Genomic DNA, 13147 nt, shown 5'->3' on the forward strand with positions numbered 1-13147 from the left:
GAATACTTCCTCCTCCACTGGTGTCATGTGACCAATATGATCCACGTTCGTCTTTAACTCAAGTTATATAGTAAGTGATTAAAACCAAACATGAAGTTAAAGTGTAACATTGATAATGAAGAAGCTCTTATGATGATCTGATTCTGGTTACCTGGGTTGCGGTCGAATAGTCCATTTAGCTTAGGAACCTTCCTAACGGAGTGAAATGACCCAGAAGTCCCTCAGTGGCAGCCATGATAAGTGCCGTTCGAATTCTCTAAATGAAAGGAAAGGAGGTTTCAAACTTCCTTTATAACCTCCTTTAGCTTAGGAACCACTGGACCTCCCTAACCTAAAGGAGAGGAGAAAATGCTGCCCCACAATGCCTTGCAGCCGCCGCATTTGCCGTCACACAACAGTCGGCCGTTCACGGAAACAACCGATTATGAACGAGAAATGATATCATGAAAGTTACGGTGCTTATTAAGCATTTTAAAACGTATGTGGTAAGTTGCCAAAGTGCTTTGTTTTGAACGTTCATCAGTATTATAATCAAAAAGAGAAATATGAATGTTAGTTTTTACTGAAATGATCAAATAAAGTCAACATTTCACAGTCTTTACTGAGCTGTGTGGGGTTTGTTCAACTTTTAAAAGATGTTTGAATGGTGATATACACAGTGATAGATGTTAAGGACTAACGTTTATAATTAATACATTTGTATTGATTTTAAGATCTTTTCATACAATCATACGTATTGGGATCATTTGTATTAATGTGGACCGGAGGGAGAGGGTGACGAGCATAAGTTTCACTTTCCTTTTTTATTTCAATTCCAACTTTGGTCATGAAGAATATGTTTCTCTGTTGTCCCCGTTCATAAAGCATAAAGCAACAGCATCAGAGCACGGTGCAGAGTCTCTAGATGAGTTTACAGTAGTCCCTCGTTCTTATTAAACATCCCTGTTGTAGTCCGCTGTATAGAAAACTGTAGTTTCCATAGTTTCCCCACCGCAGCAGACGCACATTTATGACCTCCGCTGGCGCGTCATAAACACGTCGGATAGTGAAAGTGCAGTCGATTCTCTAAAGTACCGCAGTCTCTTCTCCTAAATCCTTTTGAATTCTCCTATCCACTATCCCTTAACCCTGTGACCTTTCACTCAGAGGTCAAGGGATAGACGATAGGGTTAGAACTTAGGAGCTGATTTTTGGACTATTCGACCGCAACCCTTGTCTCTTTGTGTTCTCCCTCCCCAGCTGTGTCTTGTCATCTTGATTGGTCATGTATGTATTTAAGTTCTGGTTTCTTGTTTGTGTTTTTGCAAATTAAGAGTAAAGGGAGTTATTGTCTGTCTTGCACATCCAGTCACTTTGAATAAGGTTATTTTTGGTTTAACACCGCACTTGGGTCCATCCTGTGCTGCTGAATCCTGACAGAAGGTGGGTTCTTTCTGTCAGGATTGAGCAGCGCAGGATGGACCCAAGTGCTGACAGACATGTTTAAACTGAAAATAACCTTTATTCAAGGTGACTGGATGTGCAAAACGGACAATAACTCTCTTTCCTTCTTAATTCGCAAAAATAACCCAGGAACCCAGAACTTAAATACATACATGACCAATCAAGACGACAAGACACAGCTGGGGAGGGAGAACACAAAGAGACCAGGTGACCAGAATCAGATCATCAAACAGGAGGGAAAACACAGACAGGAAACTAATACAGACATGACAGACAGGGTGAACACCTTTCAAAGTAAAAAAGGAAACCGACAGACTGTGACAATTCAAAATTAAAACTGAAATAAACAGAGGGTAACAGTACCCTGGTTTTTTTGTGTCCCAAAGTTAAAAAGTAACTTTGTTTTTATCATTTAAAATACATGCGAGAGAGGCATGTAGGATGTTAGGGGACAAATATTTAAAATAAAATGCAACAGCTGTTTGAAATAAAAGCTTTGTGAAAATATGAACTCAATTTGTGCCTCCTTTTTTGTACAGGAGGTTTAGGTGTACCATTCTTTAACATTGTTTCTGGTCAATAGGATAATCAGAGACAGTAAAAAGTAATAAAGCAGGTCTGGTGGGTATTTCATTTGTTTATTGTTTTATTTGCAACGTGTCAAATCATAAACGGTGCAAACGAATTGAAATAAATGTAAAAGTCGAATGATCCTCCTCAACCTTTGGCTATTGAAATCTAAACAGTGGAAGGTAGTGTATTGTTTTAATTGATTGTATGGTATAAAGGAGAGAACATCTTTAATGTTGAAAAGGCAAGCAAGTATTGCTTTTTTTGGTTCTGTGCAGTACCTAACAGTGGTGTTGATAGTATGCCAATGAACATAACCTGAAATCCCTCCCCCCATGGGGACCAGTCCCCATGGGGGGAGGGATTTCAGGTTTCTTTTTTTTTTTGAGAGTTTGGAAAATGTCAAGTGATATTTGTGTTAACAAAAAATTATAACGATTTTAGCAGTTCAAATCATGTCTCTAGACCCTTCAGAAAGGCTGGACCCCATCAGGCTGTATACAGTCATGGGCCCCCACGGGGTAGCAAAAACCCGTGTGTGTGTGTGGTTCGCTAAGAGTAGAATGTGAGGACACTCTGGTGGTTTCCTCGGACTAGCAGCAGAGGCGGTAGTTCTTTAGACAGAGTTTCCAGCCAGCACATGTAGAGGGCGCTCGACACCGTGCCCTTCCTGGCCAGAGGCATGCTCCTGAGAATGTAAAAAAATGTAAATACAGAAAACAAGTATTATTATTTATCTTGGTTTTTAGCAACCTGAATGTACAAATGCTATTTCAAACCAGTTATGTGTCCTTCAGTGGTGGGAAGAACGTTCACTTAAGAACAAATTTGAGTTTTTTTTTGGTTTGCCTACATATTAAACTACACCAACAGTTTATCCAAGTGGGTAATTTCAGCAGCATTTCTTACTTATTTGACTATTTTTTACTAAACGCAATATCCATTAATGGAGAGATAAAACAGCAGAGAAAATCACAGCGAAAATAATCATTAGTTATAAGCTCGACGTCATCAACTACAACTGACAAATCCTGCTTTAAAATTAATGCATGAGTAATAATAGTCTAATGATATAATAAGTATAGTGTTTCAATTATAATAAAGTCACAGGGAACATTATAATTTGTATTCTGTTACTACATAACCCTGATTAAACTAACATATGTTTTGTTTACTTTTTTCAGTGGAGGACTTAGGCAGAGTATTTTTACATTGGGGTTTTATCACTTTCACAACACTAAAGGATCTGAATACTTCCTCCTCCACTGGTGTCATGTGACCAATATGATCCACGTTCGTCTTTAACTCAAGTTATATAGTAAGTGAGTAAAACCAAACATGAAGTTAAAGTGTAACATTGATAATGAAGAAGCTCTTACATGACGATGAGCTTTGCCATGCTGGAGTGTTCCTTCAGCAGCTCGTTCAGTCGGATCTGCCGGTTGCTCTGAAAGTCACAAATCATCACGTTGACGTTAAGACAGCTGTCACTCACAGTGAACTTCAGCAGGATATTGATTGGTCAGAGTGGATGTGTGCAGTGTGGGGGGGGGGACCTTTGCCCTGTAGAGCTCCAGTTCGTTGTCAGTGATCCTCCAGGGCTCATGGGCCTTCAGCCTCTCTGCAGCTTCCTGCTCCATGTCGTCTTCCTTCAGCCTGTACGGCTCAATCAGCTCCTTAAAGCTCAGCTTACTGCACAACAGACACGTCACTTTATTACCATGAAGCTACCAGATTCTTCAAAAAAACATTGCTCCTACAGTTGGTTCAACTTGCAATCTACTGTACATCCGAACCAAACTATCACCAGCACAGAACTAGAACAGAATTTTTTTTAGTGTAAAAAGTGGTAAACCAGCATCTCTAGTTACCTGCGGCCCTTTAAATATCTTCATTTGATGACCTTGTGCTAAAAATATAGTCTTACACCCTTTACATTATAATGCATCAAACTCCGAACAGTGTTCATACCTGTGTTTTTTGGGCTTGCTGTTGATGTCTCCGAGGACATGGATGTCAGAGAAGTCGATCCTGAACCTGCTGAGCAGCGTGGCCATGCTGACGGGACACACACACACACAATCTTCTTCATACAGAATGTAGTGAGTGTACAGTATGAAGTGTAAAAAAAACAAAGCTGCTATGACTCACGCTCTGCGGTCGTGGTCGATGCGGTTGATTTTCCCGCCGATGAAGACGCGGATCCTGCAGTCACCCCACTTGTTCCTATTGGTCAGCAGGAAGGGAATCAGCACAGTCAGACCTGAAACACAAACACATTCAATACAAGTTAATGGGTAGTTGGAATCCTTCTCTTATATTTCACACAGGCTCCGCCCTCTACTGGACTCTTAGTGACACAAAAAGAGCCATTGTAACACATTCCGCTGTAATGGTGGTGGACTCATCAGAACAGAGTGGGCGAGCTGACCAATCAGAGCACAGTGGGCTCATAGGGGGGGGGGCAGGAGCTCCAACAAGCCGTTTAGGACAGAGAGTGAATACACATACTATACAGAGATGCTGTATGAGAAACCAATGTGAGTTTGGAACATTGAACAATGTAAATCTATTCTAGTAGACCTCAACAATGGAATTATGATCAGTAGAAATGGCCATGACATGGGCCCTTTAAAGCTTGACATGCTGTTAGATATGCTTAAAGTTGGTTTAGAGCAGGGGTGTCCAAACTACGGCGAGCCATTTTGAATCGGCCCTCAGCAAATTCTAAAAGTATAATGTATAAAAAAAGCCCAACAACTTATTTACATAACAACCTTGAAATGCACCCCTTCATATTTTTCCTTATTATTCAATCTGAGGCTTCTGTTTTAAGGGATGAGCTGCTAACAAAATAAATGAAACCCTCTGGAGAGCTGTGATGTAGGCTGTTTATTTTTCTTAAAGCATATGCAATTATCAAGAATAATTTACCTACATTTGATTGATTTTGCTGATTTATAACTTAAGAAACTTATGAGGCAATATACCTCACCTCTAGTGAGTGGCCCAGCACTTCGAATATTTTTCTGTATGTGGCCCTCTGTGAAATAAGTTTGGACACCCCTGGTTTAGAGGAATCTGTTCGTGTATATGTATAGTAAGCCTTCTTCCTTGTATTAAAAACTGACCTCCATCATCAAACAACCACCAGACATCTATGGTTCCTTTGCCCTGCTTCTTCTTAAACTGCTGGCTGTTCTCCAGCAGACGCTGGTCGGTCAGGCTCAGAGGAGACTTGGAATCTGTAGCAGGTGACAACACAGGAAATTAATCAACACAGGTGAGGTTAAAGAAATACTTTGACAGAAGTGATTTGATGAAAGTCTGTCCAACTGAGATTGTTCAAAGAGAATGTGATGGACCAATCTGGTACATGGAAGCTAAAGATAGACGGAATAAAACTGTTCCATTATCAATAAAAACAGGATGTGAAGCCAGACAGTAAATAAGTGTTCAGGGGTACCTATCGTGATGAGTGGGCTGCTCTGGTTGCTGGTGATTTTTGAAGGACAGTCAGATTCTGGGTCTTTAGAGAGACTGACGGTAACCACCATCTCCTTACTTTCAACAGGTGGCTTCTCATGGGACGACACCAGCTCATCTACAGGGACAAACAGGGAGATAGAGGACATGCAGTATAGATAGTTAAGACATATATACAGATGGATAATAATAATAATAATAATAAACTGTATTTATATAGCACCTTTCATGCAAGATGCAGCCCAAAGTGCTTCACAGAGCAAGACAAGATACATGAAACTAACACTGAGTTACAATAAAGTTATAAAAAAGACAATCAGAGAGTTAGATTACAGAACCATCAAACAATAAAACATGAACAGTGATACCACTAAAATGACCCCAAATGAAAAAGATAGGATGTACCTTGTCCCGGGATGTGAGAGATATCCAGTCCGTCCTGTAGCCGAAGGATTGCCACTCCGAACTGCAGGTCAAAGGCATCGCTGCATCATAGAACACATAATACAACTTTACTGTCTTTCAAGGGAAACTGTTTCATAAATCAATGCATTTTACGAAGATAAAAAAATATTTTGTAATTCAGTCAACTCATCAAACATTTCCTTGTTTTGGTGACCTGTGAACTTGAAGCCTATTTGCTAGTATGCTATGACTACATTTGAGGAATTTGCTGTTTATCGGATCACAAATGACACACTAATTTGCTAATTAGCGCTTCCCTTCGCCTCCCAGCAGCGCAAAAAACTAAATATCCACGACAGAGGACACAAATGAACCAGTGTGATGGTGGTGAGGAGAAATAACATATATGTTAACACAGATACAGTATACATGTGGTTATCTTGCCCCCAGTGGCGCTTCTCAGGCTGAACATCCTCTGGCAGTATTAAAAAGTCTCCAGACACCAACCCCAAAAATGTCACAATCCCAAACTTTAACTGTGTTTTGGGCAAATAAAGTACCTCCGATAAATGTTAGTAGCTCTTTTTAGAAGACACTTCAGTCCTTACTGTATGGTGTTGATGTAAATCTCCACTTCTCTCATGTCTCCATCACTCCAGTTGTTTTTGAAACCCATTACCAAAGTGTTGGGCTTCAGACGACCCAAACCAACTGCCTGAACATCAGAGAACATCAGAGAACAAGTTATGTGTTACTTTAATGAGGATAGGTATACAAGTCAATGGGTTTCTGGATCATTCATATCTTTGTAAGGCTTGAATCCTCAAGACAGCTGTAACAAAAGTACGAATACGAATAATGAAATTAGGTCGCATTCACACCAGCCTTGTTTAGTCCGGTTGAATCGAACCCTGGTGTGTTTAGCCGCTAGGTGCGGTTCATTTGGTTGGTGTGAATGCAGTCCGAGACCTCTGAAGTGAACTAAACAACCGGACTCTGGTCCACTTAAAAGAGGTGGTCTCAGACCACTGAAGTGAACTAAACAACCTAAAACAGGTGGTCTCGGACCACTTGCTAGTGAACTCTGGAGCGGTGTGATGCAGTCCGTACCAGAGCACAGGAAGCGTAGTATTTACGAGTCACGAGAACGCGGATGTCTTCAAAATCTTTAGTGAAAGAGTGAAGCAGAATTAAGTGTTGAACAGTGTCGTGTAAAGTAAAAACAACTATCACACTAAAAACTACATAAAAGTCAGAGCCACCTGTCGTCAGTGAAACGAGGGGTTACGTATTGTAACCCTAGTTATATAAGCACAGGCGGAGCCCTCTACTGGACTCTATGGGTACTACCTCTCAACCATACCATGCAAGCATTCACCTACTGAGACTTCTATAAATGTAGCCGGCCCACGGGGCGGGCCTACCTGAATGCGCACGCAATCACACCGTATAAAAGGCGGCCTCGCCTCCTGACCGTCATCGTACACCCTCTTCAGCGAGCGGTATATAAACGCGCTGTCATCCAACAACATCGGCCCCCCCACACTGCCCCTGACCGGCTTTTGGTTAACAGCCACTGCGCCGCCACTCCCTCTCCTCCAGTTGTGACCGTGGAGAAGACGGGGCCGCAGATCACTTGGCTGGTAGAGCACACACAAGAGTGTGCATGAAAAAAAAATAGTGAGGAAGGCTCTCACTCTCCTCGCCTGCCCATAGGCCCATAGGCAGGCGAGGAGAGTCTTCCAGCCCCGCCTGGGGCTTACTGCGCACCATGTTCCCTGGGTCCCCAAGGAGCATGGGAAAAACATAAGTGCATTATGTCCAGGGGAGGGGGGAGTCAGTACTCAGTACTCCAAAGGCTCAAATGGTTCTGTGACCAGAGCCTTGAGCACCAAGGGCAGGTCCCACTGCGGGGAGGAGGCGTGCACCACTGGGCGCTGCCTACTGACCCCCTGCAAAAACCGCGTCATAAGCGGCTGACTGAAGGCTGACCTGCCGCCAAATCCCTCATGACAGGATGAAATGGCTGCTGCATACACTTTAACTGTGGAATGAGCAAGCCCCCTTTCCACCATTAACTGTAAGTAGGACAGAATAGAGCCCAACGAACAAGATAGGGGCTCTAGACTCCGTTCCTCACACCATCGCTGGAATCCCAACCACTTTGGCCTGTAGCAAGCTGTGGTGGATCCCGCTCTTGCTGCCTGGATAGTCTGGATAACCTTGTCAGACAATCCCCCTCGTCTCAGCCTGTCCCTCTCAGGAGCCAAGCCTGGAGAGGTTGGCCCAGAGTGGGTAACGCCCCTATTGCACCTGCTTCCTGAGACATCGCCCCCCAGAACTGAAGAATCGCCCAGGGCTGGCCCACCATCATCTGTGTCAACTCTGTGAACCACGGCGCTCCGCAGCGATCTGGGGCCACTAGGATGACTGACAGATGCTCTCGTCTCACTCTCTCCAGGAGGGGGGAGCGGTAGGCCTACACGCTCTGCTGCCATGGTCATCACCGCAGGGAAGTCCTGACGTGCAGACCTGTGTGGCGGACCCTCCTGGACGTCGGAACCGGAAGCACCAGACAACGAGGCATCCTCGTCGTCTTCCTCCTCGACGAACGGGGCCGCCCGACCCGCCGGATTGGCGAACACGAATGGCACCTCTCCCGCGAAATCCTGTTCCTCCATTTCCACCACCTCGAGATCTTGGTCCTCCGCCTCCTCCGGCGAGACATAGTATGCCTGAAAATGCTCCAGACGATGCCGGCGGCTGAGCCGTGGGAGCATGCGGCAGGCATTGCAGGCCGGAGACTGGGTCAGGCCGTCCGCCGCGTGGTCAGGCCACAGACACTCAAAGCAGAGGCGGTGGGGATCAGCACCTGCGATTAAACCAGGGCACGAAGGACAGGGCCGGGGTTCAAGGAGTGGTGAGTCCATCTTCGATATTACTTTCTTTCTTTCTTTTCTCTCGTTTAAGTTCTCAGTTGTTATCCTGCTCGCTGAAGAGAAAAGGATGACGGTCAGGAGGCGAGGCCGCCTTTTATATGGTGTGATTGCGTGCGCATTCAGGTAGGCCCGCCCCGGGGGCCGGCTACGTTTATAGAAGTCTCAGTAGGTGAATGCTTGCATGGTATGGTTGAGAGGTAGTACCCATAGAGTCCAGTAGAGGGTGGAGCCTGTGTGAGATATAACCTCCTCCTGACTGCAGAACGTCTCTCATTATGTGTTAAAATGTTTTTTAACGCACATTGTCTCATTATATAATATCAGCTCCCTGGTACACCCCCAAACTCCGCCAAATGAAATCACAAAAACGCCAACTGGAACGTCTTCACAAGAAAACCACTCTAACAGTTCATCTCCATGCCTACACCGACTACCTACAACAGTACAATAACGCACTCAAAGCAGCCCGGTCCAACTACTACTCACAACTGATACACTCTGGCTCCAGCAACCCCAAGGCTCTGTTCTCCACCATCAGCACACTCCTTAAACCCTGTGACAACGCCACCCCATCCTTCACAACCGCACAGTGCAATTCTTTCCTCTCATTCTTTCAATCCAAAATCGACAGCATTTATAGAAACCTGACCTCCTCAGCAGCCCTCCCCATCTCCCCTCCTGGCTCCCCCTCCCCCTTCACCTCACAGCCCCTATCCCGGTTCTCCCCTGTGACCCCAATGCAACTGTCCACCCTCATGGCTGGAATGAACTCCACCTGCACTCTGGACCCCATACCAACAACATTTGTCAGGGAATGCCTCCCTGCCATCTCCCAACTCATAACCACAATCATTAACTCCTCCCTCTGCTCTGGATCAGTCCCCCCCTCACTCAAACTGGCTGCTGTTACACCTATACTGAAAAGACCTGGACTCACACCTGACATCACACCTGACATCATGTCCAACTTCCGGCCCATCTCGAATCTCCCCTTCCTATCAAAACTACTTGAACATGTTGTAGCCTCCCAACTAAAATCCCACCTCAGCTCCAATAACCTGTTTGAACCCTTTCAATCAGGATTCCGCACAAAACACAGCACAGAAACAGCTCTCCTCAGAATCACTAACGACCTCCTCCTCTCCTCAGACTCCGGCAACCTCAACATCTTCATCCTCCTCGACCTCACAGCAGCGTTCAACACCATCAACCACACCATCCTGCTGTCCCGCCTGGAATCATCACTTAACATCACCGACACTGCACTCTCCTGGCTGAAATCCTACCTCACCAACAGACACCAGTTCATCCATATCATGAACTGCACTACCTCCACTGCTCCTCTGTCCCAAGGCGTCCCCCAGGGTTCGGTGCTTGGTCCCCTCCTCTTCATCCTCTATATGCTCCCCCTTGGAAAAATCATCCGCTGCCATAACCTTCAGTATCGCTGCTACGCGGATGACATCCAACTCTACATCTCCACAAAAACCATCACTGCCACAACTCACTCCACACTTACCAACTGTCTCTCAGAAATTAAATCCTGGATGCAAACAAACTACCTTCAACTGAACAGCGACAAATCAGATATTATCATAATCGGACCCACATCCCGCACCAACACCACCCAGAACTTCAACCTCACCCTTGACAACGCCACTCTAACCCCCTCTCCTCACATTCGCAACCTTGGAGTAATTTTTGACAGCCATCTCAAATTCAATAAACACATAAACCATATCACCAGGACCGCCTTCTTCCATCTAAAAAACATTGCCCGCCTCCGCACCTCACTCTCCTTCCCGGCTGCTGAAACCCTCATCCACGCATTCATCACTTCAAGACTGGACTACTGTAACAGCATCCTGTATGGCTCATCATCCAACATTCTAAATAAACTGCAATATATCCAGAACTGCGCTGCCCGCCTCCTCACCCACACCCGCTCCAGAGACCACATCACCCCCGTCCTTCAAAACCTGCACTGGCTCCCTGTCCGTCAACGAATACACTTCAAAATCCTCCTGCTAACACACAAAGTGCTCAACAACCAGTCCCCCCCCCTACCTCACCGACCTGATCTACCACCACACCCATTCCCGCAGCCTTCGCTCATCAGAAGCCAACCTCCTTTCTATCCCCACACGAACCAAGCACCGAACCTGGGGGGACAGAGCCTTCTCCATTGCTGCACCCACCCTCTGGAACTCCCTTCCACAACACATCAGACCCCACCTTCAAAACACTGACCAAAACACACCTCTTCAGACTGGCTTTTAATTTGTGAATTATGTTGTGTTGCTGTTTTAATATTTTTTTTAAATTCTATTATATCTCGTTTTATCACCACTGTAAAGCGTCTTTGAGCACCTGAAAAAGCGCTTGGAAATTAAATGTATTATTATTATTATTATTATTATGAAAATAACCTGCCGATGCTCCATGGTGGGGGCTACGGTAGAAATTGCCGGGATTTGCGTTTTTACCCCCTTAATGTCTGACCAATTGTTGAACAGCATTTCCGTGCACATGACTATGGTTTAAAGTTTATAGTCCGTTTGAGTTTTGCCCGTGTGAACGCAAACCGAACCTTCTGAAAAATGAAACAATGTAACAAACTGTCGTACTAGAGAAACAGACTATTAAGGTGTGAATGCGACCTAAGGCTACCACTTACATATTAAGACCTTTTTAATAATGATTGAGATACTCGCTTAACCTAAGAATAACATTTTGATCCAGGTTTCATTACCTGCATAAGGAATTGCGCCCCGTGTCTCAGGTTGTCAGCAAACACATTAGTGTAAAAAGCCTTGATACGTTTTTCATTGAGCCAGCGCTGACATCGGACATGTTCCTGAGATAACTCCTTCAAGTTTGGCCAACGGGTCACCTGAACGGGTAATGACAGGAAAAAGACAGAGGAGAATCATGCAGAAAGTGTTTCAGTGATGTTAAGAATGTAGTGAAGGTAACAGACTGAACTGAATGTGTACATACTGTCCTGACGTGAGCGCAGACCATGAGGCCCACGTTCTTTGTGAAAGAATTCACCAGCTGAATGAGAGCAGGACGGGAGTTTGGATACCCAGTCATCACCAGACACTGCGGCCTGGGAACGGGGAATTCAAACATTTAAAGATGAACTTAAACATCGCATAAAAAAATGTTTTAAAAGCACTTTCAGTTTTGATGGAAATCACAGGTTGGTCTTTTTAAATCAAATTCTGTTAAAAAAAAAAAAATGTCCACAATCTAGCAAAAAAACGTTTAAGTTTTTAGGTTTATTCATTCACTTTTGGAAACTAAACAATTACAATTGTCAGTGGACTGCATTTGTGTAACGCTTTTCCTGTGAGGTTCCTTCTCGGCAAGTTTACTTTATGTTATCATTTTGTAATTCCTGTCTTATTTTGTTACTCACCTCTCCTCTCGTTTCAGTTTGATTGAGCTTGATTGTTCCCCGTCTGTGAAATCATCCAAATAAGGCTCAAATGTTCCCCATCATCCCTCTCCCTATGTATTTAGTCTGTGTCCCCATTCCAGTCCAGTAGTGTTCCCCCTAGTGTTTAGTGTCTTTTGTGTACCTGATCTTGCTACGTTTCCTGGCCCTGCTTTCATCTACTCCTCATCTGTTGTGGCTCCCTGTCCGAATGATCCGCAGTGTACGGACTTTTTGCAAAGTAAAGACTGTTTCTTCAAACTGAAGCTTTTGTCTCTGAGCCGTGATGTTGCAAGTCAGCATTCACCCGTTGACATTAACACATATTCCGTGCCATTGGGAGCAATTTGGGGTAAAGTATTTTGACAAAGGACACAATGACATGTTAACTGCAGGGCCAGGTCTATCTCCTGAGCTACTGCCGCAACATCTGTATGCTACTTCAGCACAACAGACATCATCATGGATTGAACTGGCACAAACCTCCATCAGATAAACGATGGATGAGTCAGGCAGACCAGACAAACATATTCAATTCAACAACCTCTCTTCCAAAGCACTCTCACTGTTTTTTAAGAGGGTGGAGTGCAGGTTTACAAGAAAACAAATATTTTCAATGACATTGCCCCTTGAATTGCACACTACTTGATTTTAAACATATATTAGAAAAGGTTTTCTGAGTTGGTATAAAGCTGTAACTGATTCTGAAACCAGAAACAAAACCCAAATCTGGAACATTGAGCTGACCTGAAGTTTTTAATGTGGTCTTCGACTCCAGTGAGGTTCATACAGTGAGTCAGAGCTTGGTTGTAGATCAGAGCCTGGGTGGACGAACCCCAGTTCACATCTACAGGACACACAC

The 13147-nt window shown here is 44.4% G+C and overlaps 1 protein-coding gene across 1 annotated transcript in view; it reads right to left on the reverse strand.

Moving 5' to 3' along the window:
* Window positions 1-2413: 2413 nt before the first annotated feature.
* The window catches only part of LOC117473026 (solute carrier family 12 member 2-like), a 38689-nt gene continuing 27955 nt past the window's right edge, over window positions 2414-13147 (reverse strand). Inside the window, exons 15-26 of the mRNA XM_034118498.1 lie at window positions 13033-13132; window positions 11844-11955; window positions 11596-11736; window positions 6513-6619; window positions 5905-5984; window positions 5480-5617; window positions 5145-5258; window positions 4165-4276; window positions 3985-4071; window positions 3570-3705; window positions 3393-3460; window positions 2414-2701 (exon numbers count right to left, since the gene is read on the reverse strand). Coding sequence (XP_033974389.1) covers window positions 2566-2701; window positions 3393-3460; window positions 3570-3705; window positions 3985-4071; window positions 4165-4276; window positions 5145-5258; window positions 5480-5617; window positions 5905-5984; window positions 6513-6619; window positions 11596-11736; window positions 11844-11955; window positions 13033-13132 — 1331 coding nt within the window. The 3' untranslated portion in view covers window positions 2414-2565. The remainder of the gene's footprint in view (window positions 2702-3392; window positions 3461-3569; window positions 3706-3984; window positions 4072-4164; window positions 4277-5144; window positions 5259-5479; window positions 5618-5904; window positions 5985-6512; window positions 6620-11595; window positions 11737-11843; window positions 11956-13032; window positions 13133-13147) is intronic.

Source organism: Trematomus bernacchii, unplaced genomic scaffold (assembly GCF_902827165.1).
Source record: "Trematomus bernacchii unplaced genomic scaffold, fTreBer1.1, whole genome shotgun sequence".
In the NCBI taxonomy this organism is placed as follows: Eukaryota; Metazoa; Chordata; class Actinopteri; order Perciformes; family Nototheniidae; genus Trematomus; species Trematomus bernacchii.